Genomic DNA, 27565 nt, shown 5'->3' on the forward strand with positions numbered 1-27565 from the left:
TCTTTTATAAACGGACGTTGATTGGAGGTTTCTCCTGTTAAATTCTTTTTTTCTTTCCCTTGTTTCATAACTACGTACGAATTATTCGAATTTACGATTATCATTTTAATATCGTAATTATATGATAGAGAGAAGAACGTAAGAAAGAAAATGTCGGTGATATTTTTAATATGCTAGATTTGCGACCGTGGTGAAAGCGATGTCGAGCTCGAAGATGATTGGTTGAAAGCGTAATACTTCTCGTTCGGCGGGCTAAAATCTGCACGCTCATTGGTCGCTCGATTCTAGGCGGTGCTGTATGCACGTGTGTTACGATCGTGAAGTTTGCATAACGTTAAATTGACGAACGCGCGCGAACTATACTTTCAAACTCACGGTGCAGTAATACATTTATAAGTTGTGTCTTTGTTTTGTTTCGCTTTTTTTTTCTTTTCGTTAATCAAACGTTTTAATATTTGTGTATTCTACAACTCAACGATTTCGAAGATACGTATTTTCAATCCTTGGAATGAATTTCTTCGTTACAAAAATGAATTGCTAACCTATCATCGAAAAAAATGTAAGTTGATTGAAATCTTTTTACATAGAGATTTATTCGGAAAACTAACAAACAACTATCATAATTTCGCTTTCGCAGCACATTTATTGTCATCTTTTGATATATTATGCGTAGATACACATAATTATATAACAATGTTGGAAAAGTATATATATGTATATACATATAGATATATACATATAACGCGTATATATATGTATATGTGTTATATATATATACTTAGTACATACAAAATAATAAATACAAATGACGTATATGTACAAGTATCGTAATAGCTTTCTAAAGCTTCTTATAATCGTAACTAAAAGACGCAACTTATGTATTATTTGTTTATCGGTGGTAAGTGTAAAAAGTTGGCTACTTATTATTTAATAATAAGAATTTATGACGATGTCAATGTATTTATTCTTACGATGCATACATATATATATATATATGTATGTATATGTATATTTGTATGATATGTATACGTGTGTGTATATATATATATATATACACACGTATATATTTGTTCTTTTTTTTTTGTTCTTTTATATTCCATTCAAGTTCTTCATATATAGTATTTACTTGCAAAGATTCTTCTTTCTTTCTTTCACGAGATGCGTAAGAAATGTCTGAAAAATCAGTCTTGTGACGAGATTCATTGTCGAGAAATTATGATTGATCAAAGTCGTGCTTAATTTTAATATTTTAAGTTCGCTTAATTTAATAGTATTTACACGTAAACGTTACTTATTCTATATAAATCGATAGAAATCGATTCGCGATAGAAATCGTTTGACGCGATCGATCGTAATTATTTTTATTTTTCAAACGTTTCTCGAGATTTCATATCGTTAAATATCTATGATAAATACGATAATGTAACAACATCTATCTGCATGTGTTATTTCTAGAAGAGTTCTTATTTCCATGAACATTTTAAATATTTCATTCTTAGCGTGTGAAACTTCGTTGTACACGATATTCTTCTATCGTTCCATTTTTAAATAATTACGATATTAACGAAGTTGTATTTTATCGGGAAAATATACATATTAGATGTATTATAGATATTTTTACGTATATTGGACTAAATAACAGGTATTGCACTTCAAATTCACCCTTTTGCTAAACAAATTCATTCAATGTCATCGTGCTAGTTTCTTTTTCTTACGATTACTAATAATTTAATCTATGATTGATAACAATACTGTTAGATTTTGACAATGCGTTGCAATATTATAAATTGATTATATCTGTTATTATTAAAGCTTAGTAAACATAAAAAAAATATTCATTACAAACACTTGATTTGCAAACGGGTGAATTTGATTTGCAAAAAATTTGAATTCGAATTGCAAAATCCGTATGTTTCTTGAATGTTTAATTCAAGATCTCGACGTAAGATCATTATTATATATAAAAAAAAAAAAGAAATATCAGTAACATCGTGATGATAATATTCTGTCGAAAGGATAGGACTATTGTACAGAACTTGATTATACGAAATCGAATAGAATTATACATACGAATTGTACATACTTAAACAAATTTCTAAAAAGATTCGATTGTCGATACGATTATACAGATCATTCATAATCAATTGATCGATCACGATCGATTAGCATAGAAGGAAAAAAGAAACAAAACGAAAAAAAAGTAAAACAAAAAAAAACAGAAAAACAAAAATAGAAAGTCTTGAAAAATTTCGTTGAAAAATCGATTATCGGTAATGTTTTTCGCATAAACCGTACTGGGGCCCAATATCTCGTATTTGTAGGATTGCGAGCGCGTTTTATAAAATGGCACGTTCAGCTCGTAGATTCCAATAGGCTTTATCCGGTACAGAAATGCTAGCGGTCATGGAAGATCAATAAAGAGGATTCGGTGAATTCCTTTGGAAGTTACTTTGTTGATTCTGGTTTTGTTGAAGAGGCCCTGCTGGACTGGGTCTACCTTGATCACGATATTGAGGTGGTCCAGGTGGTCCATTAGGTGGTCCAGATGGACCAGGAACTTTACCATAATTTCCTCTGGTCGAACCTTGATAGCTACCATAAGCAGAATCATCGCTACGTCTTGATACATGACCGTACATGCTTTCGGGTCTCCTCGAATTTGCTGCGTTGTCAGAATTGGTTGAGAGTGTGCCATTTGGATGTTGTTGCTGTTGCTGTTGCTGAGATTGTTGTTGTTGTTGTTGTTGTTGTTGCTGCTGCTGCTGCTGTTGTTGTTGTTGCTGCTGTTGATGACCTTGCGTAGAGGATTGACTCTGTCCAGATTGATGCGAGCTTTGACTACTCGGTGGTGGTACAGGTGCTCTAGCATATATACTAGATCCCGTCGACATACCATAAATTCCATTCTCCCGCGTACTCAGACTCGTCGATATTCCTCTAATGCCGTATATACTCTGCGTACATTGTTGCAATTGATTCTGCATGTTTTGATTGGTACTGTTGTGATTTTGGGATGATTGATTGGGACCAGTTACCGGTTGTTGCCCATCCCTTCCTGCATTCTGAGTTGAGGATTGTCCTATTCTCATAGGATAAAGACTTTGAGCTGGTACAAGTGGACCTGGTTTCGGTATCATCAAACCGTCCCGTGGACCGGACGTCGATTTAGCGTAAACGCTTTGCGAACGATTCAGATTCGCTCTTGTTAGAGGTGGAGATTTGCAATAGAGAGACTTGGTGCCCCCGTAGATCGATTCTACGCGTTCCAAAGCCGTCGGTGGTGCACTGTAGATCGAAGAGGAGGCACCGGCGACTGGACGATAGGTAGCATAAGCTCCTGGAAACTTTGGCCCGCTTGGTTTGTCCAAGTCATCGTAAGTGTCCTCGTCCGATCTCATCGATGAATTATCACCGTCGTCCATCTCGCGAGAATCTCTCGATCTTCTCGGACTGAGAACGTATTCGTGAAGCAATGCCGCGACGGCACCACCTGATATCGGACCGACCCAATAAACCCAATGATTCTCCCAACGATTCATTACAAAAGCAGGCCCCAAAGCACGTGCTGGATTCACGAACGGACTCTGTAATTAAACGGTAAAGATAATGTAAGTTATAATACATTAACATTTCAGTAAATTTCACAATTAAAAAAAGAAAAAGAAGAAATAACGAAGGAAACTTTGAAGTGTTGCAACATCTCTCTATTTTTTTCTTACGTTTTTTTTTTTTTATTTCTATCTCTATCTCTATCTTTTTTTTTCCCTTTTTTTTTTTTTTTATAACGAAAGTTGGTATTTAATATGTGCATGGTAGTTTCGGTATTCTTTGGATCGTAGAGGTTCATTGTACACTCGTTCCGGAGCAGGTGGGACCGGGATCAAGTTCTCCTAGTCTTTCTCTGTTGCTCCTGTAGCAGTCACGGCAGGTGCTCTCAAGAGACGCGGACGTCGCACCGATTCGAAAGACGTTCGGGGAGAGAAATTTTTGATAGACTGGTTACGGAAGAAAGAGAGAAAGAATGTCCTATTTTCAGATACTTTAGTACATACTTTAGTGCATTCGTGCGATATATTCACGCGACTTAATAGTAGATATATATTAAATTTATATATATATATATATTATGGATAATTATATCAATTCTGATGCATGATCGATTCTTTTTTTATTTTTTAATATCATGTAATTATCATTTCATACATCATTCGGATAAAATAAGGTCACGTAACGATTCGAAAAATTTCTCTTTACCATTTATCGAATAATATATGTACTGTCGATGATATCTTACTCGTATTAAACAGAAAAAAATATATATATATATACATACACGCACAAACAAAACAAAACAAAAGTTGCTTACCGAAACGAGAGTTGCAGCTGTATATGCAGCACCCAAAACGCCGGCTGACTTCGAGGAGATTCCAATGGATAAAGACCTTGATGTCTCCGCAGCAAAGTGGGCCAAAACGATAAGAACCGAAAGTGCCAATTCGACTAAAAGTCTTTCGATAGGTCCGCTGATACGTCCGGGTGATGTTAACGTTTGCGTATTCGCGGGTGTTGTAACGCTGAAAGCAAATGAATTTTCGCTTATTAACATATTTTTCTCTATCAATAAAAAAAAAATTATTACTTCTTAATTAACAATAAAACTGTCTCTCTCTCTCTCGCGACCTATATTTCTTACGTGTGTCAATTTGATCGGTATTTAAAAAAAATGAAAAAAGAACAAAAAAAGAAAAAAAAAAAAAAAGAACGAAAGAAAAATATTCACACGTTCGTCCTTTTTTATTCATTTAATTCATTTTACATAAATAAAATTAATTAATTACATCAAATTTTATTAATTATTATTTCATTAAACGATTACTTCGTTTATGAATTTTGATTTTACTTTGTAAATTATATTATACCGATGTAACGATTCTTTTTTTTCTTATATCATCGAAATATATGTATCCATGTAATTAACAATACTCTATATAGAATAGAAATTTATAAAAATCTATAAAAATCTATTTGGATTTATGCGAAATATTTTCTATAAAAAGATATACCAACTATCGATCCGATTCTATAACTATTCTATTCTCACATATGGCATCTATGATAGTTAAGAGTTATGATAGTATGTATAAGTTACATGACCACGTGATATAATATACAATGATTTTTATATATATAAAACGCGTTGGACCCTCTAATAAAAGCCTCCTGCTGATGTAAATCCGTCCCAATGGTATAATGTTTATATTAGCTGGTGCATCATCTAGCCCCCTTGGCCTTCATCCTATCCATTCTCTATCTCTTTCTCATTTTTCCATCATGGCGCGTGAAAACCCGTCAATTTTCTCAGTCTATATAATCATACGGGGTCGTAACGACGTGACCCGGAGTTGGACCCTTCGATTCCCTTATTGAGATTCATGCAGATTCGTTTTTCTTTTCTCTTTCTTTTTTCGATTAAATTATCTATCATCTTTGTTTATTCCATCAGTCGAATCCTTTTTAAATCGGATATTAGAATAATTGAAATGTCTGTTTTTTTCTACATTGAAATTAATGATCAAATTGTTCTGTAGTTTTTGTTTTTGCAATATTATATTCTGTACAATTTCTTTTATTTATTTTTTTCTTTTTTCTTTTCTACCCCAATAAAACCATGTAACTTTGAACTCACATATCTATTTCAATTTGATTTTATTTGTTCTTGATTTATTTTTACATAGCCACGAAGAAATAGTTATAGCGTTAGAATATAAGAAAAAGTATAAGAAAAAAGTAATATAGTAGTAATAGTGATATAATAATATAATAGTATAGTAGTATAGCATAGTAAGTAGTATAAGAAAAAATCTTTTTTTCTTTATTTATTTATTCGTTCTATTAATAAGACAGAGAAAGAAAGAAAGAAAGAAAGAAAGAAAGAGAGAAAAAGAGAGAAAAAGAAAGAGAGAGAGAGAGTTTTGATCCTTCCCTCTTCGCATATCTTGTCACCAACTTCCAATCTATTTCACTCAAGCTGCTTAAACATGTATAGAACGTAGACTATGGAATCGCGTTTCTCAAGCCAAGAACCTCCTTGAGTTTCGATGAAATTACCATAATCGCATCTCCAGTGTCGTCGTCTGTCTCTCCCTTTCTCCAGAACTTTGTCCATAATCCAACGGTGTTCGTAATACGTTTCATACGAGTAATCGAAAGAGCCACTCTGCTAATACTCCTAACATGTACTTACTACTATTTGTTAATTGTTTGCTATTGAAATTTAATCATATATACATTGTATATGTTTTCATCCAATTTTTATATCATTACTATTAATTAATTCGACTTTTCCGATTTAATTATATACTTTAAGCTTGTACAGATTTAATTATTATTAATAATTTACAAATTATTTTCTAATTATTTGCTTTACTTCGATTTAATTATATATTTTAAATGCATCACATTACGATCTAATTTCCATTAGAATTATCTATCTAAGACGGGCATTTGAAAATTCTTAAAAGTCTACGACATAATCGATGATAAATTATATTGAACTTTTATTCTAATCGTTCTAAACATCGGAATTCAATCGAGTTAACATATATTTCAAAATTTTATCGATCCCTTTTTCTTCGAAAGGCGTGAATAAAATTCTTGGAAGTATTCATACCGTTGACGATAAATCTCTATCTAAATACATAGTTTTTAATCTGAAAACAAGTGTCCGTCCATTGGACCCTATTCTCCCCTAGTCTTATGTTAGTCGCGTGCAATATTCTAACGTTTTCTCCCCCTTATTCAAGTCGTGTATGCTAATGAAAACTGTCCCCTCGAAGGGTCTCGCGCCTCTCTCGATTCGAGCGAATTGATGAAACGAGAAATGCAGATCATGACCGCACAATTGGGATCAACTGCGTCAATGTAGATGGTTGTAGTTCTCTATAGGAAAGAGGGAATAAGAGAACGAGAGAGAGAGAGAGAGAGAGATAAATACATAGATAGATAGATAGATAGATAGAGAGAGAGAGAGAGAGAGAGAGAGAAAGAGAGAGAGGAGATGGAGAAGGAGAAGAAGAAAAGCTTTTGAAGATTTTTTCTCTCATCGACTCGCGTGTCCCTACGTGATAAGCGGATTTCTCAGCTTTTTGTTTGTTTGTTTGTTTCCTCTATTAGTATTATTATTATTATTTTTTATCTCTTTCTCTTCTTTTTTTGTTTCGTTTTCTCTTTCAGACAAGTAACGCTTGGAAAAACTTTTCCCATGCGAATTTCTCACGCATGACGAAATTTCACGGAAAGCTAGTGTTTGTTGCACGTTTTCTTTGTTTTTTTATTTTTTTTTTATTCGTGATGAAAAAGAAAGAAGGGAAAGAGCGAGAGGATAAAGGGGAGGAGTTAATCATTATTAGCGTTAATTTGCCTGGATGGAATTAGCTTTAACTTTCGGCTTTAAACGGTATCTTTTTTAAAGAGATACTCCATTGTTTTATAACGAAATTATTTTCGCGATAAACGGATTTCACGAATTTTTCCATCGAGGAGATAAATATGAGAGTCAAAAAATTCTTTTGGTTGAAATTCTTTCGGTTGAAACTTTTTAAAATGTGGATTAATACTCGAGGTTTGTACTTTCCATTCTTTGGAATTACTGGAAGAAGATTGAACTGGGTCAAACAACGAGTCGAAAGTAATCGTTATGCAAGTGATTAATAACGACGAAGTATATCGTGCATGTTTAAAGGCGTCTCTTCACGCATATAATATCGACAAATCTCCATATATTACGTGTTAAAAATGTAAGGGAAAATTTCTTATGCATCGAAATGCATATATGTATTTGCAAGATGATAATAGTATCGTCGTATCACGGTACTATTGTGGAAGCGGTCTTTTAATTTTTCTCGTTCATTTAGTAAACCCTAGGCCGACTTTGTGTTACATTTTCGTCCCTTTCAAGGGCCCTATTTTTATTCGCAGACAGAAAGAGAACGCTTTTTTACCTGCCTAGAGTAGACACACACCGCGACCAACGGCATAGACAGACGCCTTTTATTCTGACCCATTCCTTCCATAAAGTATGTACTATGTGCATATATATATATATGTGTATGGACGTACATATGTATATATGTATATATATTATGCAGATCGTAAAAAAGGGGAAAGAAAAAAAGAAGAAAAAGAAAAAAATTCTTTAGTAAGTGTAAAAAGCGGTGCATCTAGGAAAATGTGTATCCTCGATTGAAATAGTCAACAAAATAATTCAACTAAATTATTGAATTATTAAAGAAAAAGGAGTCTGTTTTTGAATCGTTCATTTTTTAAGTAAAATTTTTTAATTTCTCGAACGAGATATATTATATTTGAAATATATGCTATATGTATCTCTATACTCATACACACATGTATATATATATGCAGATCGTGAGAAAAAGAAAAACAAATATCTATACTTTAGTAACAGCGTGAAAAGCAGTATAGCTAAGAATATTTATTCTCGATTAGTTTTGTTAGATCATTCGAAAAAGAAGTGTCTTTCGTTTTGTTTTTTAATCGTCGATTTTCTAGACGAAGTCATTTAATTTTTTCATTCGAGCAACAAAATTTCTGTTTTCTCTCGTCGAGCGTAAATTTGTCCTATAATAAAAAAGAACAAGACAGAAATAGAAAGAAAGCGAGAAAGAAAGACAGAGAAAGAAGAAGAAAGAAAGAAAGAAAGAAAGAAAGAAAGAAAGAAAGAAAGAAAGAAAGAGAGGGAAAGAGAGTGGTCGATGAAATCGGAGCCACCGAAGCGACATTGCAACGACAGGAAGTTTAATCTTCCGTGCACTTGACACAAGAGACCCTGTGAACGTGAATTTCAATCTCACCCCTCTCTCCCTCATCATCACAACCATACCATAGTATATTATGTTCCAAGACAATAGCCGTGCTAATTTCAATCTCTTTCAACAACAATAAAAACAATAACAACAACAACAACCGAGCGATAAAAACCACTGACCGTAACCTACCTGTAACAGACTACTTTTAACGACTCGTTACAAAGAAAAGATTTTATTCTCTTTTTTTTTTTTTACCATGGAACGGTTTATCGACTTATTACGTGTAGTTCCCACGCGAAATTATATGTTTGCCATTGCAAATACCGAACGGTAGAGTGAACACGAAAGTCTTAGGTATATACGTCGTCAAAATTGCGATAAATACTTGCAAGATAAAAAGAAAGGGATGTAGAGATAGGGGTAGGAGGGAAAAAGATAAAGTAAAGAAATGACGAACGGTGGACTAATTAAGATATCATTATTAATGGGACAAAAGATTACATTATTTCGTAGGTTTTATTCTTTTTTTAGAAGTCATGTAACTATCCTACGAAATTAAGTATTAATTTCTTATTCGAAGATAAAAATATCTAATACGTATTGTTAGTGTAGTATGTTGTTATATGCACATATAATAATAATAATAATAATGTCTTAAAATGAAATCTGAAATTTTCAATATTCACGTGAATAAAAATCTAGGAAATAGGAAATAAAAAAGCATAAAATATTTAAAGTATTAACAGAACTTTGGCAACTCTATCGAACATAATCGCATACGTATATACTTATATCCAAAAGAAAACAACTTCCGAGTGTGTCCTTCGCGGGTGTCGTCGAGACGCTCACCGACCCCGTTTCGGTGAAGCATAAAAGCCAATTTTCTGCTCGGCCCTTCGACCTTCACCATCTGAACTTTCTCACAAAGCTGCCGGACGAACGTAACTTTCCCATCGTCATCGTAGAAAAAGATTTTATAATAGTGACCGTATACATATATGTACATATATATCGTAGTAAGTGTACTAAACGTGTGCTTAAACATGTGTGCTTTCGGTTTGGTCTAGTTTCGATTTCAACCCCCAAATATCTCTCCTATCATCGTCATCGTCGTTCATCGTTGACGATAGACGAGGGGTGAACGAATCTCATCGATGTGGTCCATGCGGTCTAGTAAACGAAACGAAACGAAACGGGAGTATCAATAGCTCGTTAAACTCGAAAGAGAAGTGTAGTAGTAGAAGTAGTAATAGTAGTAGTCGAGTGAGAAGAGCGAGCGTTACTACGATTGAAATTTATTTAAAACGGCACGCATCGTGTCCTTCGGGGGTTACAAGAGTCGGGAGGGTTAGATTCACCCTTCGTGTGAATCGCGAAAATGGAGCACAGGTTGTACACGATCCTCGATCCTCTCGAGTCAAGTGCACGCAAGATTAAGTTTCCTCTTCTCGATGGACCGATGGACCCAGAAAAGGAAATAAAAGAAAATGCATTTTGTTACGATGCTTAACCACACCCAGTGATATTTACTCTTTATCGCGTATCCTTTTTTTTTTTATTTCCAAATGGTTCTTTTAATTTTTTATTAGTTCTTTTTAGTTCGTTTTTTTTTTAACTCGAATAAAAATTATTTATTAGTTTTTTTCAATTCGTTTTTATTAGTTTTTCTTTTAACTTGACTACAAATTATTTAACGGGAAATTATTATATTATAACTTTATTTTATTGTTAAATTTATTTTTGTATATTAATTTATTATTATTACTTCACGATTTTTTTTCTTTTTTTGTTTTCTTAGAATGGAAGCAATAACTCGGCTTACAATCGTGATTTCTATGTTATTGGATCGGTTGATGATTCGAGAAATAGTATAAAGAGTGTTCATTTTTCAGGACTCAATCGAGCCTTGGAATACCACGAACGCTTATATCTCACATTCCATAGAGATAAGCATTCTTGAGACCCTTCGAGGCATTTGAAAGAGAGTGCTTTGAATGAAATACAATTATGATGATACGGTTGTTATCTAAGTACCGAATCGAATAAAAAATATTCAAAGAGTCGATCGAAAGAGCAAAACTTATTTCGGTTAAAAAATTATTTCCATTAAGAAAAAAAAAAAAAAAGAAGAAAATTAACAACATTATTTTACTGCTCGATAAACATAATACGTATAAATCTTCAATGAAAAGTTCGAAGTAGTTTATAAATAGTCCTAAAAGAAAGATTGATAAGTTATCCGTAAAAGAGATTTCAGTGATATTAACTTTTTTAAAGCATTTAAAATAAATAGGTCTATTAAACTTATTTGACGTTTCAGAGTAAGTACTTTTCTCGTTCTAAGAAAAAAAATTATTCGTCTTTCTCAAAGAAAGTACTATGTTTCTATGAAAGGAAAAAAGAACAAAAGAAACAAAAAAAAAAAAAGAAAAGAAAAGAGAAGAGAGAGAAAAGTTTATCTTCGCTTCGAATATTTCAACAGATGGATATTACACGTATCTATTTGGATATGAAGGTAAAAAAAGATCTGATGAGTTTTCATCTTGATAGATTATTCTAAAAATAAAAAAGAAAATTAATTAAAAAACTGAATAGATAAATAAAAATAAAAAGAAACAAAGAGTATTATTATATCACGAAATACGAAGTTCCCTTCAATGAAACTTTTTTCATCTTCGTATCCATTCCGCCCCCTCATCCCTTATTATCCGTGTAAGAAGATGAAGGGATAAGTGAGAAAACGTTGCGTTTGCATCCTCCTCTCGAATCTTATGCATTTATACGGCCGCACGGACCCCATGAACGGGCCGCACGAAAAGGGAAATTACATAATTCGTAGTGGATGCGCACACAACGTGAGTAAAATTGCGGGCGATCGGATAAACGGTGTCGTGGGAAACAAGTATCCCACATCCTCTCGGACGTTCATATTCGACTGTGAAATCATCGAAGGGCCACTATTTTTATTCTTTCCTCTCCTCTTCCTACTCTTTTCTTCTTTTCACTTTGCGCCAGCTGACCTTCGTGAGAGTTACTTAGCTTTGACGCTTAACCATTTTCTGCTTTTCTTGTTTTCCAAGAACTTGCGTGCGTGTCGCCGAGAGAAGGTACAAGGTAAGGTTCTTTAGAAAAGTCCCAAGAAATCCGAAGAAAGAGAGAGAGAGAGAAAATAAGAGAGAAAGATAAAGAAAGATAGAATTAAAAAATAAGGAAGAGAGGGAAGAAGAGAGAAAGAGAGAATAAGATAGAAAAAGAAAGAAAGATAGTATAAAGAAATGAGAGAGAGAGAGAGAGAGAGAGAGAGAGAGAGCTAGTCTCTGACAAAGCACAGGATTTCTTTTGCAAGGATCGAGCAGGATTACAGGGAGAATCGAAATCCCACCCTCTTTTACTGAATGAGAAAAAGACTATGAAAAGAGAGACGGGACAGGAAGTGCGTACACGTTTTCGTTTTACTACTACGTTAAAGTTCATGTACAGGCTAGTGTGTATATGTGTTCACATTGATTGTCTCGCTTAGTTCCTTGTATGGGAGATTTATATTTGCGTTTCGTCTTAAGAAGGAGGGAAAGGGAGAGAGAGAGAAAATCGAGAGTTCTCATAGGAAGAACCAGAGTGATTTATCCGGTCGCGCAATTATGTTTTGCATAATTGAAAAAAGATTATTACTAGTATTATATTACTACTACTGTTATAAAATGGAAAGTATTGTAAATCGTGATCAATTAATAGATAAATAAAGACGAATGTTAATTACAGAAATTAATATAATGATACAAAAAAAAGAAAGAAAAAAAATAATTATATCTATTATAACATTATTAATAATGTATAAAGTCGATAATGTATAAAATTGGTCGACTTATAGAAATAACGGATAAACCATTTACGAGAGTAGTATCATCGACCTTTCAGGTATATACAGAATACCGTAGTTGGTCCAGGACATATCGTCAAAGATTCCATCTTATAAAGATCCTGTAGAAATCGTGCGCCGTGTGTCTATACTTCTCTTTATCCCTCTCTTTCTCGTTCTTCTCTTTCTCCTTCTCTTACCCTATAGGAGAAAACACGTGCCGGCCACATGTTGCACAAAAGAAATCCTCCGTGGTCCTTTCGTGTTCTACGTATCCGAAAGTCGCCGTTACAAAGGAACCTTAGCTCCCTGTAAATGATTTTTCTTTCGGGAGCATCGAGGGATACCATCCAAAAATCGGCAGATGTTTTTCCGTCTTTCTAACGCGTCATACGCATCGATATTTCTTTCTTTTTTCTTCTTCTTCTTTTTTTTTTTTTCTTTTTCTTTTTACGACTGACACGCTTACGAGGATAATGCTATGAAGATAATTATTTACAAATGTTTTATCGACTTCAAGATAATTTCTCTTCGTTCAAGATTTAATTTCTTATATATATATATATATCTTTCTTTTTGCTTGTAATTTTTCTTCTTTATATTATCTTATTAAATCTTCGATCATATTAATACAAGTAACTATCAATGACGAGTTAAATGCATTATGAAGTTCGTAATAATAACATAATAATTATATGAACAATTAAAAATTAAAAATCCATATTAAAATCATCGACATCCATCCTACGTTATTTTTCCTAGTTATTTTCGATTTTGAAATTTGCATCGATATATACGTATATCATCCTCTCAACGCATAGCCACGAAATATAATTTCAAAGGGTAATAGCAAAGCGCTATGGAACCTGATGCACACGCGTGTGCATTTAATGGAGCAACCCTATGGGCAAAGGAACGAGGAGGAAAGGTTCTTGAGAGAACGAACACGTGGTTATTCGACCATCTGTTGGCATCCTGTTCAGTTTGGTTTAACTTCAGTCGACCCCTTCTTTACAAACTCGAGGTCTTTTCTTTTCTTTCGTATTCAAGATCGACACTGTCGGTAGATATCTATCGATGAAAAAGAGAGAGAGAGAGAGAGAGAGGATGAGTTTCTACGTACATCCTTCGATCATTATTTGATCGATAAATAGAGAAGGATCTTTTGATATAAACATAGATCGTGATCAAAAAGTATGTACTTCTATAAACATATACATGTTTTTTATTTTAATCACGTTCTATCATCAACCATCAGTGAGGTATATATCTCTGTATTAGATACCTCTAACAAATTTTTACGATCTGTGTTTAGAAAAGTCTGTGTAAACATTCTCACGTCTTCTCTTGTTTATTAAATCTTTCAGATTGCTTTCTCACATTTTGCTTGGGTTTAAATCTACAAACAACAAATACCTCCACGATCGATGTAAAGTACTCGTATATGTTACTCTTCGCACTTCTTAAGTTCTTCGTATCGTCTTATAAACTATCGGCATGCAATTCTTTTTTTTTTTCTTTTATAAAAGGCAAGACGAATTCAGTTTATAAACGAAATGGCTTTTTTCACAAGTTCAGGATTAATAGTTCCGATGTAATACTTAAACATCGATTACTTTTTATCGAGATTAATTTCTTTTTATTTTATTTTTTTTTTGTTTCTAATCGTGAAATTACGAGTATAGGAATTTTTACGATTTGTAAAGAAAAAAAAAAAAGAAGGGAAAAAGAGAAAGAGAAGACAGAAAAGAAAAATTAGCTGAAAAAGTGTAATTAAATTTTAAAAAATTACGAAGAAACTTTGGACCCGTCTTATAAATAAAATTATATATCTTCTTACGTATGTTTCAAATTATCGTTCTTATCGTCACGGACAATTAGAAAGAGATTTAAAAAGACGCGAATTCAGTTTGAAGAAATCAAGCGTTTATTTTTTCAGTGTAAAGTATTTTAATTGGTTTCAAGAATTTTTCTATGTACTTTGTAATAGCTCGACGGTTTATCGACAGTTTTTCGGGCTACGCGTAAAAAAGAACGAAGGGCCACATGTTTCGAGGTAGATAGTTTTTATTCTCTCTCTTTCTCTTTTTCTCTTCCCTTCTGTTTCTCTCTCTCTCTCTCTCTCTCTCTCTTTCTTTTTTCTCTTTTTTCTCTCAAATTTATTTTTATCAAAGGATGGACCACGAGAATGAGGACGCGAACGCAAAGAACTCAGCCGTAAGATATTATTTTGAATATTGTAGTCGTTGAAGTCGTTGAAATACTGTTACCGGAACATTGTTGCATCGAGCCTTTGCCGCTCGTAAAAGGACGGAATCGCGTGTGCCATAAGTACGGTGCTTTGTGAACATCCCGTAAAAGGTGTTCCAAGGCAGGTAAAGCATTTTTTCACTGAAACGATTCTACCTGACCCACCTGGCTTTTATGTCAGATATTTTTCGGAAGATCGTTTCTAAGGGAATTCAGGTTTAACGAGAAAGAGAGAGAAAGAGAGAGGATCAAAAAAGTTATTTTCTATATTTTATAAAATACACGATTATTACGGTATTATGGAGTACAATTTTTTATCAAAGTATATATATGTATGTATTTGAAATTTTTATCAAACAAACTTGCATTCTATATGGAATATATACATATATATATAAATTTGAGAAAAACTGTAATATATTTGATATTATATATATAATATATAACTTATGTTTTTTATATATAAATCTATATATATACTCTATTCATATATGTATATATGCATATATAAAATGTAAGTTTGTTCGATAGAAATTCCAAAAGAAATTGGAAGGATCATTCGTCTCGCGAGTAGCATGGATTAAGAAGTCAATATCGGAGCTTTTGAGATAAGGTAGATATTGCTCTCATCTCCCTCTCTTGAATCTTACTTCCTTTCGAAAGTTACTTCTCTTTTCTTTCTTTTTTCTCTCTTTTTTTTTTTACACGCGGTAGTATTAAGCCACACTAAGAAGAAATGTATACAAGATAGTCTGACACTTTCATGGTCATCTATAAAATGTTCGACTGGAGTCTTACAAATCTTTGATATCAAAAGTTCCACGTAAAATTCTCTTTGCGCGATACTACAAAATCGTTCGATTCGAAGAAACTAATCTTATATTAAATTCGATTTATTCTTATCACAATCGATATCAATACTGTGTATCCTAACTGTGTATATGTATATGTATATATATCTTTCTTTTTACTGCTTTTTCATATCAGCGTTTAAGCTACATTTGTATTGATAAATAATTATTAACGTAATCCTTTTAGCTGGCAAATAGAATCTTAGTTAATTGATGAAAATTATGAAAAATTATCGGAGTGATATCTTGCGAAATGGAGAAGAAAAATAAAGGATCCAAATAGAGGATGAAAGAGAAATAAAATGAAAATAAAAGAAATATTTCTTGCACGTGCATATACCGGAGATTTTTGACTTTTCTAAAATGGAAAGACCCGTGTCAAAAATATTTCACATCCGAGGACGTCCGGTTGGCCACGCGCACTGCGTGTGTCGTTGACTGACGTCACGACACACCTGCTTCCTCACAGCTGTTTCCTTCGGTGTTCGTGGTGGCAAACCCTCTTTGACAAATGGATTTATTTCCTATCTTTTCTCCAATTGTTGCCACTGCAACTTTCTCTTCTTATTGCGAATAAAGTTTCTTCGAAATTAATTTTTCGTTCTAGGAAAATTCATACGAAATAAAAAAGGAAAACGTTCTGAAAATCCCTCGTACGCGAAGTTCAAGAAAAATTCAATTCCGCCCAAGCGCATTACCGGATTAGAAACAGCTTGGACATAAAATAACAGCGAAACATGACGATAAAATTCATCCAACGTTCCAGAGAACTATCTACGTGTTTCAACGTTTGGTAAAAAAAAAAAAAAAAAAAAATGAAAAGGAAAAAAAAATAAGAAAAACCGATAGGATGCATCCAATCACTCTCTTCGGAATAGAAATAAAGTGTTGCTGTTCCGTGTTTTAGGAACGAAAAAGAGTAAAAATGAAAAAAAAGAAAAGGAAGGAAGAAAAAGAAAAGAAAAGAAAAGAAGAAAAAAAGAAAAGAAAAGGAAAGGAAAGAAAATATATTCGAACTAGGCCATTGCTATGTAGTTCGGTATGTCGAATAAAAAGAGAAATAATGATAAGAGGATAATGGAAAAATCCTGTAAGTTCATCTAATGAAGAAGTGACAGTAAATTTTTCACGGACACTTAAACCCTTATTTTTTTATATACCTCCCATGCGGTTTTTGCTACCTCTCTTTACTACCTTCTCTCTTTCTCTCTCTTTCTCGCTATCCTTTTCCCCTGGAGTATTAGTTTGATTTGCGATTTATCTAGCCATTTTTTATATTTATACCCTTCGTGCTAGGTGGAACTGACCAAAAAACGATTCTTTAGAGAAAGAGAGGAAGATAGAAAGAGAAAGAGAGAGAGAGAGAGAGAGAGAGAGAGAGAGAGAGAGAGAGAGAGAGTGAGAGAGAGTAGTTGAGATGGGAGTTACACAATGGGGTTGCGTATACTTATCCCTACCCCTTATCGAGAAACGATACGAAGCGTGTTTTACACAGACACACACCTCTGTTGGCTGACAGAGTCGTAACAGATGCAACCCTCTTTATCTCTCTCTCTCTCTCTCTCTCTTTTTCTCTCTTTGACTCTCACACGTTATCCATTTCTTCCTGCTTCTATCCCTCTCTCTATCTGTCTACCTATCTATCTCTATCTCTCTCTCTCTCTTTCTCACAGTAGGATACGATCCTTTTTTTTTACAGAAGGGCGAAACATCCCCTGAGACATCCCTTCGGACGAAGGGGAAGACGAGTTTTGTGGCTGGTTCGGTTAACTAGAGTATTGTTAGATTATTATTTCGGTACATATCGCGCACTTGTTACCTCTTTGTGCGGTCATATGGTGAAATGCTAAGGACGACTGGGCGCCTTCGGACGATAGTCAATGAAACGTTATTTTTCGAAATGGCACTGTCCCTTGATTACGATTACGATTACGATTATTATTATTAGTATTATTATTATTCTGTTTTTCAATCAACGATACCCGCATCGTCTTTGATTTGATATTCGTGCGAAAGTGGACTACTTGTACTACTTGTCTCGGATGATTGAGGGGATGTCAAAATAAAAAAGGACAAAAAGAAAAGAGAAGAAAGAAAAAGGAATGAACGTTCTTCGACGTTATTCACTGTAGATAACTGAAAAAAAAAATTCTCTTTTATTTTTTCGATCGGTTTTTAGTTACTCTGACAAATAAACAATGTACTCTTTTTTTCTTTCTTTCTTTCTTTCTTTCTTCTTCTTTTTCCTTTTTTCTTTCTTTTTTTAAATAGAATGTGATTTAAAAATTTAATGGGGAGATAGTAGCAATGGGGTAGAATCTATAGTGTATAGTAGAGGGGTGCTTCTACTTTACTTACTATTAGAGATATCGATGAAATTTAAGTCGGGTACTCGACGAATTCACGATTGGGGTGGAGCGAGGAGAAGGGTAGGATCCTTCTGTAAGAGTGACGATCATCGACGATACGTGGGATCATGTTATGTATGTGTGTGTGTATATATGTGTGTGTGTGTATGTATGTATGTATCGAACCCTTATGTGGGACAGGTACTATTGATTATTTTAAAATACAATGTAGAGTATTTCATTCGAAATATTTCTATTTAATTATTTTAACCTATAATAAATTCTAATCAATTTAAATATATGTAGAGTAAAATAGTTCAATAATTAACAAAATTATTTTAGAATATTTATAATCATAAAAATTTCATATACATAATACGTTTCATTTTTTAGAGAATACAAAAGAAAAAGAAAGAGAGAGTCGATTACTATAAATATAATATAATAATTAATACACACACACGCACACATATGTGTTTAAATCGTACGTTCTGTTTTTTATAGGATTAAAAAAAAAAGAAAAGAAAAGCAAAAGAAAAAAAAAAAGAAAAAAGAAAAGTCAAATCAAATCTTCAGTCAAAAAAATCGATAAATACTCCAAAGATTTGTTTCATTTATTTCTCTTATATAGATAAAAAACATTGAACGTGCATACAATATATATATATATATCTCGTAAAAAGAGAACAACCGAACTGATATAATCAAGATAGAGATTTTCCTAAAGAAAGACTCGATAATTCGAGCAGGATGCGTTTTGTTCGATGCGATTAAATCGAATTGAAGCGAGAAAATGGATGAGAGAGAAAAAACGAAAAAAAAGAAGAAAAAGAAGAAGAAGAAGAAGAAGACGAAGAAGAAGAAGAAGAAGAAGAAGAAGAAGATGGTCGGTATCGACGAGGACAATGATCTCAGCTTGGCTATGGAAACATCTGCCGTTGGATCACGGCATGTCCTCCTTCGAACGAGCCGATCTCTCGATCGCATCCTGAACCTTGTCCCAGGCTTCGGCAAGCATAAGCATTCACATTATTATCCTCGTCTTTACTATAAGAGCATACCATCTCACTCTCTCTCTCTCTCTCTCTATCTATCGCTTGATCCTCCCTCTCTACATACACCTCCTCCTCTTCCTTCGTTTTCCTTCTCCTCCTCTTTCTCTCTTACTCCTCCTTCTTCTTCTTCTCCTTCTACTACCTTCCAAGTGATCTTTTTTGGTCCACGAAACATCTGCGGCAGCTGCGAGGCGGTGGCCCACCACAGGGCTCTCCTTCGAGTCCGGGCAGGTGCTCACCTTCTCGAGCTTCTCCCTCGCCTGCCAATTACGCGTGCCTTTTTCTGCCTCTTCTATATATCCATCCTCTTTCATTCCTACGTGATGCTCCTTTCTCTTTTTCTCTCTCTCTCTCTCTCTCTCTCGTTCTCCCTCAATCTCTCTCTCTATCTCTCTTCTTTCTCTCTTTCTGACCGACTGTCTGTCTATCTGTCTCCTTCTATCTCTTCTTCCTGTTCCTTCTTGTCCTCGATAAAAAGGGCTTCTCGTTCAGCTCGATTCGTTCCTTCTCTTCCTTCATTTTGGTCCAGCGATGCATCTCTCTCACTCTCTTTTTATTTTTCTTTCTTCTTTCTGTCTGTCTCTCTTTCTCTTTCTCTTTTTCTCTCTTAAGTCTTCAGGCAATATCGAGGCACGTGCACTGTTGGCGCGCACGCTTAAAGCTATGGGCCATATTCGATATCTTTAGCAACGTAGAGAATACACCATCGTGTGCAGAAAGAAATCGACAGATTCCTCCGCCTCTTCGCACTGTTATGTATGTACTTACATATGTATGTATTGGTATCGTGGATCAAGCCATCTTTTCTTCCTTGTTTCTTTCTCTTTATTATTATTTTTTCTTCTTCTTCTTCTTCTTCTATCATGAACACGTGCCCTTGCGATTTCATCGTTCTACCCTTCTCGACACGTTCGTTCATTCCCTCGAACTTCTTCTCTTTTTTATCGTTTAACTTTATATATGTATGTGTGTGTAGGATATCAGTTTAAAAAAAGGAGATCTAACTTTTAAAAATTTGTTTGTTACATACATTTTTTAAATGCGTACTTTCTTTTCCAAGTATAAGTCATTGCGTTAAGAAAAGGTGTCTAACTTTTAAATTGTGTCCTCCTAATTGCAAGAAGTTAATAATATTCTATACAGGCTGTTTATCGTTACAAAACGTGTTCAACTTTTTAAATGTATCATACTTTAATTGTAGGAAGAAAATTATGTCTTCTAAAAATTAATATAAACCCACAAATGTTTTCTTTCTTTTTTTTTTTTTTTTTTTTTATGAACTAGGTCTTTCTAATCTAGTAAGATTTCATCTTGGGGAATTCAAGTCCTTCAAATTTATACACTTTCCCGCAGTTTATACAGAAATATAATTTCTAATTTATTGAAAGTCAGTATTCTAATTTAAAAGTAACTTTTTCAAGGAACTTCTTAACAGAGATCCATTTAACAAGGTTGACAGTTTATAATACGACACCATAAAGTTCGTGTCTCTTAAATTGAATAAGTTACTTTAAAAACACGTGCTTAATATGTAATTTGAATTGTTTGCGGATTATTGAAAGAATTATTACTTCATCTACGTTATTGCAAAATTTCGGAGATTATTTACTTTTCATTCGTTATTTATTAAAATACTTTTTATTCTCTACAATTATTCTAGTAAAATGTATTATCAAAGTTGGATGTTTTATTAACGAAACACCCTGTATATAAGAAGGTGTATTTACGCATGATATCCCATAACTCAAATTCTCTCTCTCTCTTTCTCTCTCTCTCTCTCTCTCTCTCTCTCTCTCTCTCTGTTTGGTCTACGTGATATGTCGGATTATGTGAAATTCTTGGAATTGTGTCCTTAGTTCGACTGTCACGTACAGAAACGTCTTGTCGATTCTCCTACTTAACATTAAACGTAAGGACAAGTGTCAAATTTAAAAAAGAGTTAACAAAGAACGGCTAAGAAAGTTTAGGCTCTTATCGTAGATCTCCCTCTTTGTATGTAATAAAAAGGAAAGAATTAAAAAAAAAAAGAAAGAAAGAAAGAAAGAAAGAAAGAAAGAAAGATAGCAAAAGAGAGAGAGAGAGAGAGAGAGAGAGAGAGAGAGAGAGAGAGAGAGAGAGAGAGAGAGAGAGAGAGAAAGAGAAAAGAATGAAAAAAAGAAAAGTAGGATCAAAGTATTAGCAACGAAGTCGCGTTCGTTTTGCTCGTAAGATTCGACACAAAGAAGAAAGAGAGAGAGAGAGAGAGAGAGAGAAAGAGAAACAGAAAGAGAGAGAGAGAGAGAGAGAGAGAGATTCGCGCGTGAAACCTGCTCGTGCAAAGGACGCCAGTCGGCGGCGGCGGTGGAGGCAGCGGTGCCTGTTTTTCTCGAAGAAAAGGCAGAGGAGTTTCGGGGGGTTCAACCACATGCCTCCGTGCTTCTCGGATTCCATATCTAGCAGCTGCCCCCTTGTCGCAGTGCATCTCATTCTTCACGGAAGTTCTCTTATACTTTGTGAACGATTACACGAAAGTTTTTTCTACTAAACCGTTTCTTCTTCTATACGTTTTTTTTTTACCCCTTTCTTTCTTTTTTTTTTTTTTTAAGAATCGAAGAAAAATTTAATTCCCTCCTTCTTCGTCTTTTCCTCTTTTCTTTTATTATTAGAGAGAGAGAGAAAAAAAAAAGAAAAGAGGAAAGGAATTAATTCAATTCGACTTATTCTTTTTTTTTTATTTTGAAGAATCGAAGATTCGTTAGTTTTTTCTTCTCTCTCGCTCTCTTTTTCTTTTTGTTTTTTGTTTCTTTGCTGTTATATTAAAAATCGATTTGATTCTTCCATTCGATTAGAAGTTTTGTCTTCTTTTTTTCTTTTTTCGTTCAGGATTGAGAAAGTAGCGACGAAAGAAAAATATAGTGACGTCTCTCGAACGTCGGATACTTGTATAATTTAGTATGATTTAACGAGGATAGAGTTTGATAAATCAGTAAGATCTATTTAAATAAATAACTTACCCGTACAGCATCGCAGCTCCTGCTATACCTCCACCACATTGAGCTGCTATGTAAAGAGCTGCGCGTAACGGTGAGATACGACGACATAAGGAAAAGGATATTGATACGGCAGGATTTACGTGTGCTCCTGTAAGTGAAAAATATACGAAATAAATATACATATATATATATATTTTAATTTTTTATTTTTCATATTTATGATTCAAATATATCGAATATCAGTCGTCGATTTCATAAAAAGTTCAGAAATATCAAACAAATTCATATATTTGATATACTTCATTATTTTTAATTCATCGTATATATATATAAATAATATTTGTAATAAATATTGTATAAGTTTGATAAAAAAAGATTAATAATAAAAAATTCCATTGGATAGGTAAATGAATTGGAAACGCACGTATACATAGAATGTAACGATATAAGTATAAAGAGAAACAAATTTTTATCAGAGAAAACCGAATGTTAAATAAAAATGAAAGAAAGACAAGGAAGTAACGTAGGCGATTTTAATTCGTTGATTAATTACTTTCTTTGTTTAAGGGATAAACACCAACACGTTTGGAAATTTCTAACGAGACGACCACAAAGAGACATTCGAGATACTCGTGCTCATCTATCGCGAGCGTGTAAGTGAAGAAACGTAAATTGAATGTGCCCACATGCCTTCGAATGAACGAGTTACGCGTAAGTATCTACGTATATATGTATGTATAATGCATACATATATAAACGTACATGTATATATACAGATATATACACGGTTTGCTATGTAATAGGTTAACGAGCTAATCGAGAGGGACTGCGAGGGCCGACCACAAGTGCCTCTAAAACGAGGGGTAAAGAGACCATTTGCGAAACGAGATGTTCGTTTTGAAATAGAAAAAGAAAAAAAGGTATATTAACTTTCGCCAATGTATCTTTTTTCTTTCTTTTCTTTTTTCTTGAGATTTCAGACGAGAATTTCATATTTTTAATTGATTCGATTGAATTGAAATTAAAAAATAAATATAAAAATCGACAATTAAAAATTAAAATTTTTATTGAAGGAAAAAGAAAGATCGTCTCACCGCTAACATGGCCAAAGATGAGATAGATCGCTGAGACAGCGAAACCGGAAGCAATTGCGGTCGCCAGGATGGAGAGTCCGCTTCCGGAGACTGCGGTAGAAGAGGCTGCTCCGGATACAACCAAGCCGAAGAGGAAAGTTGCGAGGCACTCGACCGCGACCGCCCTCCAAAGTTCTAAACTTCGCGCCTCGGTTGACATTGGTATCCTTCTTTCGGATAAATCAGGATTGTTCTCTCTGATATTGGAAAGTCTCGTCAAAAGATTCACGATGTGCGCGTCCATTTCGCGTGGCAATGATTCCGTCGTCATATTTTCAAATTTCGTTTCTTTCAAATTATCGTGTAGAAGAATTCTTTTCTCTTCTTTATCAGTTTTCTATTTTTATATATCCCGTCAAATTATCGATCTTAATTATCCTTTTGCTTCATTTATCAGTTCGAAACAATCACATCGAAAGATCATAAAAATAGACACAAGTTTTATCTTCTTTAGTTTTATCTCGATGTAAGATAGATCTCGAAAGAAAATTCGTTCACAATAAATTTATCGTACTATTGTAGCGTGTTTTTTCATAATTCTTTTAAAATGTCACATTCCTCGAGAAACGACGATTATCACCGCGATGATACGTTCGCGAAAAACTTCGTTTTACGCGTGTCTTCTCTTTGTTTGTTTACTTTCTTTTATATATATTATATGTATATATATATATATATATATATATATATGGATGACGATTCCCTTTCTCGAAAATAAACGAGGAAGAGGAAGAGAGACGAAGGTGGCCGATGTTGCCACAACGGCAACGCGCTCTCGAGTGACAAGCCGATCGCGCTCTGAAGAACAAGTGGGCCCCGGAGTGCGCGAGCACCCCCACTGTACCGCCCCCACCCTCTCACAACGGTCGTACGATGATCACCGGTGCATCTGGTGGCTGCAACTTGCATTCTGTATGTTCGTCGAGAAATTCGAATCTTTCGAAGTTGATAATCTTCTTTTTTCTCTTTCCCTTTTTTCTCTTTCATTTTTTTTTCTTTTGAGTATTTATTAATGTAAATTATGCATTTCTTTCTTAACTATTTTTGTTTAGATAATCATACAATTTTGTATAAAATTTTTTAAATTATTCGTTTATATGAAATAAATGTAGATCATACATTTTTTCTGATATCTACTTTTTATGACAGTAATAATATTATAATTAGTATAATTTTATATATATATATATGTATCTAGAGATATAAATTTATAAAAATAAATATTATATTATATAAATTGTACAATTTTGTTTTCTGATAATTTTTGACGATAGTGATATTTATACTTTTTACAGTATAATGTACAATTTTTATGATACACGTTTATAAGAATAAATGTCAATTATATATTTCTCTTTTAACAGTTTTTGATATGATAATTATATTATAATTTGTATAATATTCTACGATACGATATTTTTGATACAAATTTCGTTTCATAAAGAAATTATTTAATATGTTAAATTAATGAAATATAATTTATTCAATTAACATCTTAGTGGACTCACTAGATCCTATTCCCACGAGTTCAAAGAGTATTTTAATGTCCAACTTCTCACAAAAAAGAAGGATGTACGCGCGATGGGATATGAACAAGGAATATAATGGTACCCATTTGGATCAACTTTGTGCCGAATGAGGATGAACTTCACTGTGATCATGTGTGTGTAATTTTAAATTCGTAACATAGATCCTTTTCCCAGAAACAATTTTGTTCTGCTAATATAATATATAAAACGTATAAGTAAAGAACGAAAAAGGCCAATGATTCGCACGCAAGAAAAAAGAAATGAAACTTCAAATCTCTAAAAACTTTTTTTATAATTTTGAAGACGTATCAACATAAATTTTGATTATTGAATATTTAAAAATTATAAATAAATCCGTTATAAATAAACGGATTTCTTGAGATTTCGAATTGTGTCGTTTAGTTTTTGAAGGAGATAGACGATACAAAGAAAGTAAGCAAGGTCGTTTACGAAAAATGACCCCGTCGCTTCGAGCGTGACGATATAAAGTTGGATGAGAGAACGATAGTGCGCGTGTACTCATATAATTAAAGCTATTCGGCCATTTTAGCTTCGACTGTACCAACATATATGTCGTGCCGAGACTGGGATGGCAATAAATTTTCCAATTACTGTAAATTGAAGAACTTACAAGCTGTAAGAGAGTATACACAAATATAAAAAGCATTTCTTTTATAATGTTACACGTAATTATATTTTAAACATTTTAATTATACTCGCATTCGTTTCTACATTTGTAATTTATCTTCTAAGATTAACGTTTTAACAAATTTTAATTTAATTAATTTCACACTTATTATATCTAATTTTATCTGAAAAGAAGAAACAAAACAAAAATATCTAATTTAATATACAATTAAAATTTAAATTAAAACTACCTGCATCTACGTTTTATTTATGCATTATCACTCGAAATGATTCGGATAAAAATAATTTTTACTGAAAATAATTTAGGAATTATTATGTTCGAATTTGCATGTTTGATACCGTAATTTATATTTTCCTTTTAAGATTCACACCATGAAGAATTTTTATTCAATTCAGTTTAATTTAATTTCATTTAGTTTCGTCAATTTTGGCCCAAAAGTCTTTTTATCCGAAACATTTTTTAAATATTCTAATTCTGAATATAACGATGATTTAACGCGAATTTAAAAGCGTATCACTTTGTTTATAGGTCGAGGATAATGTTCTCGAGAAATATAGGTCAATGTTCATTTTATAAAACGATGTGATCAGAGTTCTCATATTTACTTGATAATTTTAACCTCGATTTTAACTCTCTCGTAAAATATTTACGATCACGATCGTAATTTATAATAACTATTGAAATTATAATTTCATTAATCGATCAATGTAATATAATGTGGTACATACTTATATATCGTAATTCGTTTTTCTTTCTCTCTATTTCTACACGTTCGTACATATTTTATATATTTACATCTTTCATTTTATTTTAATTAACAAAAATTTTTCTGTTAATAAATATTATTATAAAAAAATGACCAATCGATTTATAAGAAATTGAAAAAGAAAAAAAGAAAAACAGTGTGTATATAAAATTTCTTTGAAAATTTTTTATACTTTTTGTTTTGTAAAGTTGATAATTACGATAAATGTAAAAAATATATCATAGAAATTCTAGTGTTTATAAATTATTCACTCGTCACGAATATACACGTGTTTGCATATGCATACAATTTGTGTAATTATTAAAATATAAAATTATATAAATCATTATTACAGTATTGTATTGAATAATTATTGTGTTGAATAATTCGTTCATTTTAATGTTACCAATTTCCTTACATAATTCATTTAATTTAATTTAATTTAATTTAATTAACTAGAACATTGTCTTTCGGATTATATTATCTTTAACATTTATTATATTTCAATAACGATTTGAATTCAATTATGAATATAACCTTGTATAAAACGCATCACTGTCACTTTTATTTGTGACAAATAAAAGTAAAAAAAAATATTAATGACAAATACCTCGTAAAATAAATATGCTCGGTATATATTTATACGAATATTTTGATTGTTATAAATAATTAAACGTCAGAATTCATGTCACTTCTATTACTTATTGATATTTTGTTATAAATACCGATCATATTTGTTGACAAAAAAAATTTATCAAATATTTAGAAATACTAACCTAATAAATAGTAGCGTTACTTTCTGCATATAATATCCGTTCAATGTCATGTGTTAAAAAAACGTATGAATATCGCATGATACTCGAATTACATATTTGATACTTAAGAGGACTGTACTGTTAATTACACACTCACACCCTTTCTCTCTCTCTCTCTCTTTCTTCTTTTCACTCATTCACTCTCGACATTATGACGATGTTAAAATAAAAATAAAAAAAAAAAAGTAAGAAAGAAAGAAAGAGTTCGCTTCTTTCAACTTGGAATTAAATTGAAGTTGGAAGTAAAAGAAAAAGAAAACACACTCGAAATATCTCGAAGTATCTCGAAGTATCTCGAAAGGAGTAAATAGAAAATATAATTAAAAAACGATAGTTAAGATCGATATTTGTTAATCGACCTTTCTCGAAGATATCTTCATATTGATTCATTGATTTATTGATTTATCGAATAAAATGAAAAAAATGTCACTGACCAAATCGAATTTAAAGAAACGGAAACTTACACCTTACACGATTATTATCAGACGATTATTATCGCTATCTAATCAAATAGTGTAACGAAATACGTTAGGTTTG

General features: G+C 32.9%; 1 protein-coding gene and 1 long non-coding RNA gene across 3 annotated transcripts; one reads left to right on the plus strand and one right to left on the minus strand.

Annotated features, from left to right (window-relative positions):
- The first annotated feature begins 357 nt into the window (after nucleotides 1-357).
- LOC127069625 (uncharacterized) lies at nucleotides 358-23376 on the plus strand. 2 transcript variants are annotated; one of them, XR_007783636.1, is made up of 5 exons: nucleotides 358-559; nucleotides 22187-22307; nucleotides 22725-22868; nucleotides 22961-23077; nucleotides 23231-23376. It is a non-coding gene; the product is annotated as an uncharacterized LOC127069625 (long non-coding RNA). The 2 variants fall into 2 exon arrangements; XR_007783637.1 differs by lacking the exon at nucleotides 358-559 and adding an exon at nucleotides 3512-3608.
- LOC127069624 (neurogenic protein big brain) lies at nucleotides 630-24317 on the minus strand. Its single transcript, XM_051006809.1, has 4 exons — nucleotides 23252-24317; nucleotides 22179-22305; nucleotides 4367-4574; nucleotides 630-3584 (listed from the first exon to the last, which is right to left on the minus strand). The coding sequence occupies exons 1-4, from the start codon at nucleotides 23559-23561 to the stop codon at nucleotides 2412-2414; spliced, it is 1818 nt and encodes a 605-aa protein (XP_050862766.1). The 5' UTR covers nucleotides 23562-24317; the 3' UTR covers nucleotides 630-2411.
- Nucleotides 24318-27565: the final 3248 nt, after the last annotated feature.

Source organism: Vespula vulgaris, chromosome 16 (assembly GCF_905475345.1).
Source record: "Vespula vulgaris chromosome 16, iyVesVulg1.1, whole genome shotgun sequence".
Classification (NCBI taxonomy): domain Eukaryota; kingdom Metazoa; phylum Arthropoda; class Insecta; order Hymenoptera; family Vespidae; genus Vespula; species Vespula vulgaris.

Excerpts from the sequence above, each read along its gene's own strand:
- LOC127069624 (XM_051006809.1), bottom strand. The coding sequence starts at position 23,561 with ATGACGACGGAATCATTGCCACGCGAAATGGACGCGCACATCGTGAAT. Across the intron at positions 22,306-23,251 it reads CATCTTTGGCCATGTTAGCG|GAGCACACGTAAATCCTGCC; the intron begins GTGAGACGATCT and ends TTTCACTTACAG. Across the intron at positions 3,585-4,366 it reads CAGCTGCAACTCTCGTTTCG|AGTCCGTTCGTGAATCCAGC; the intron begins GTAAGCAACTTT and ends GTTTAATTACAG.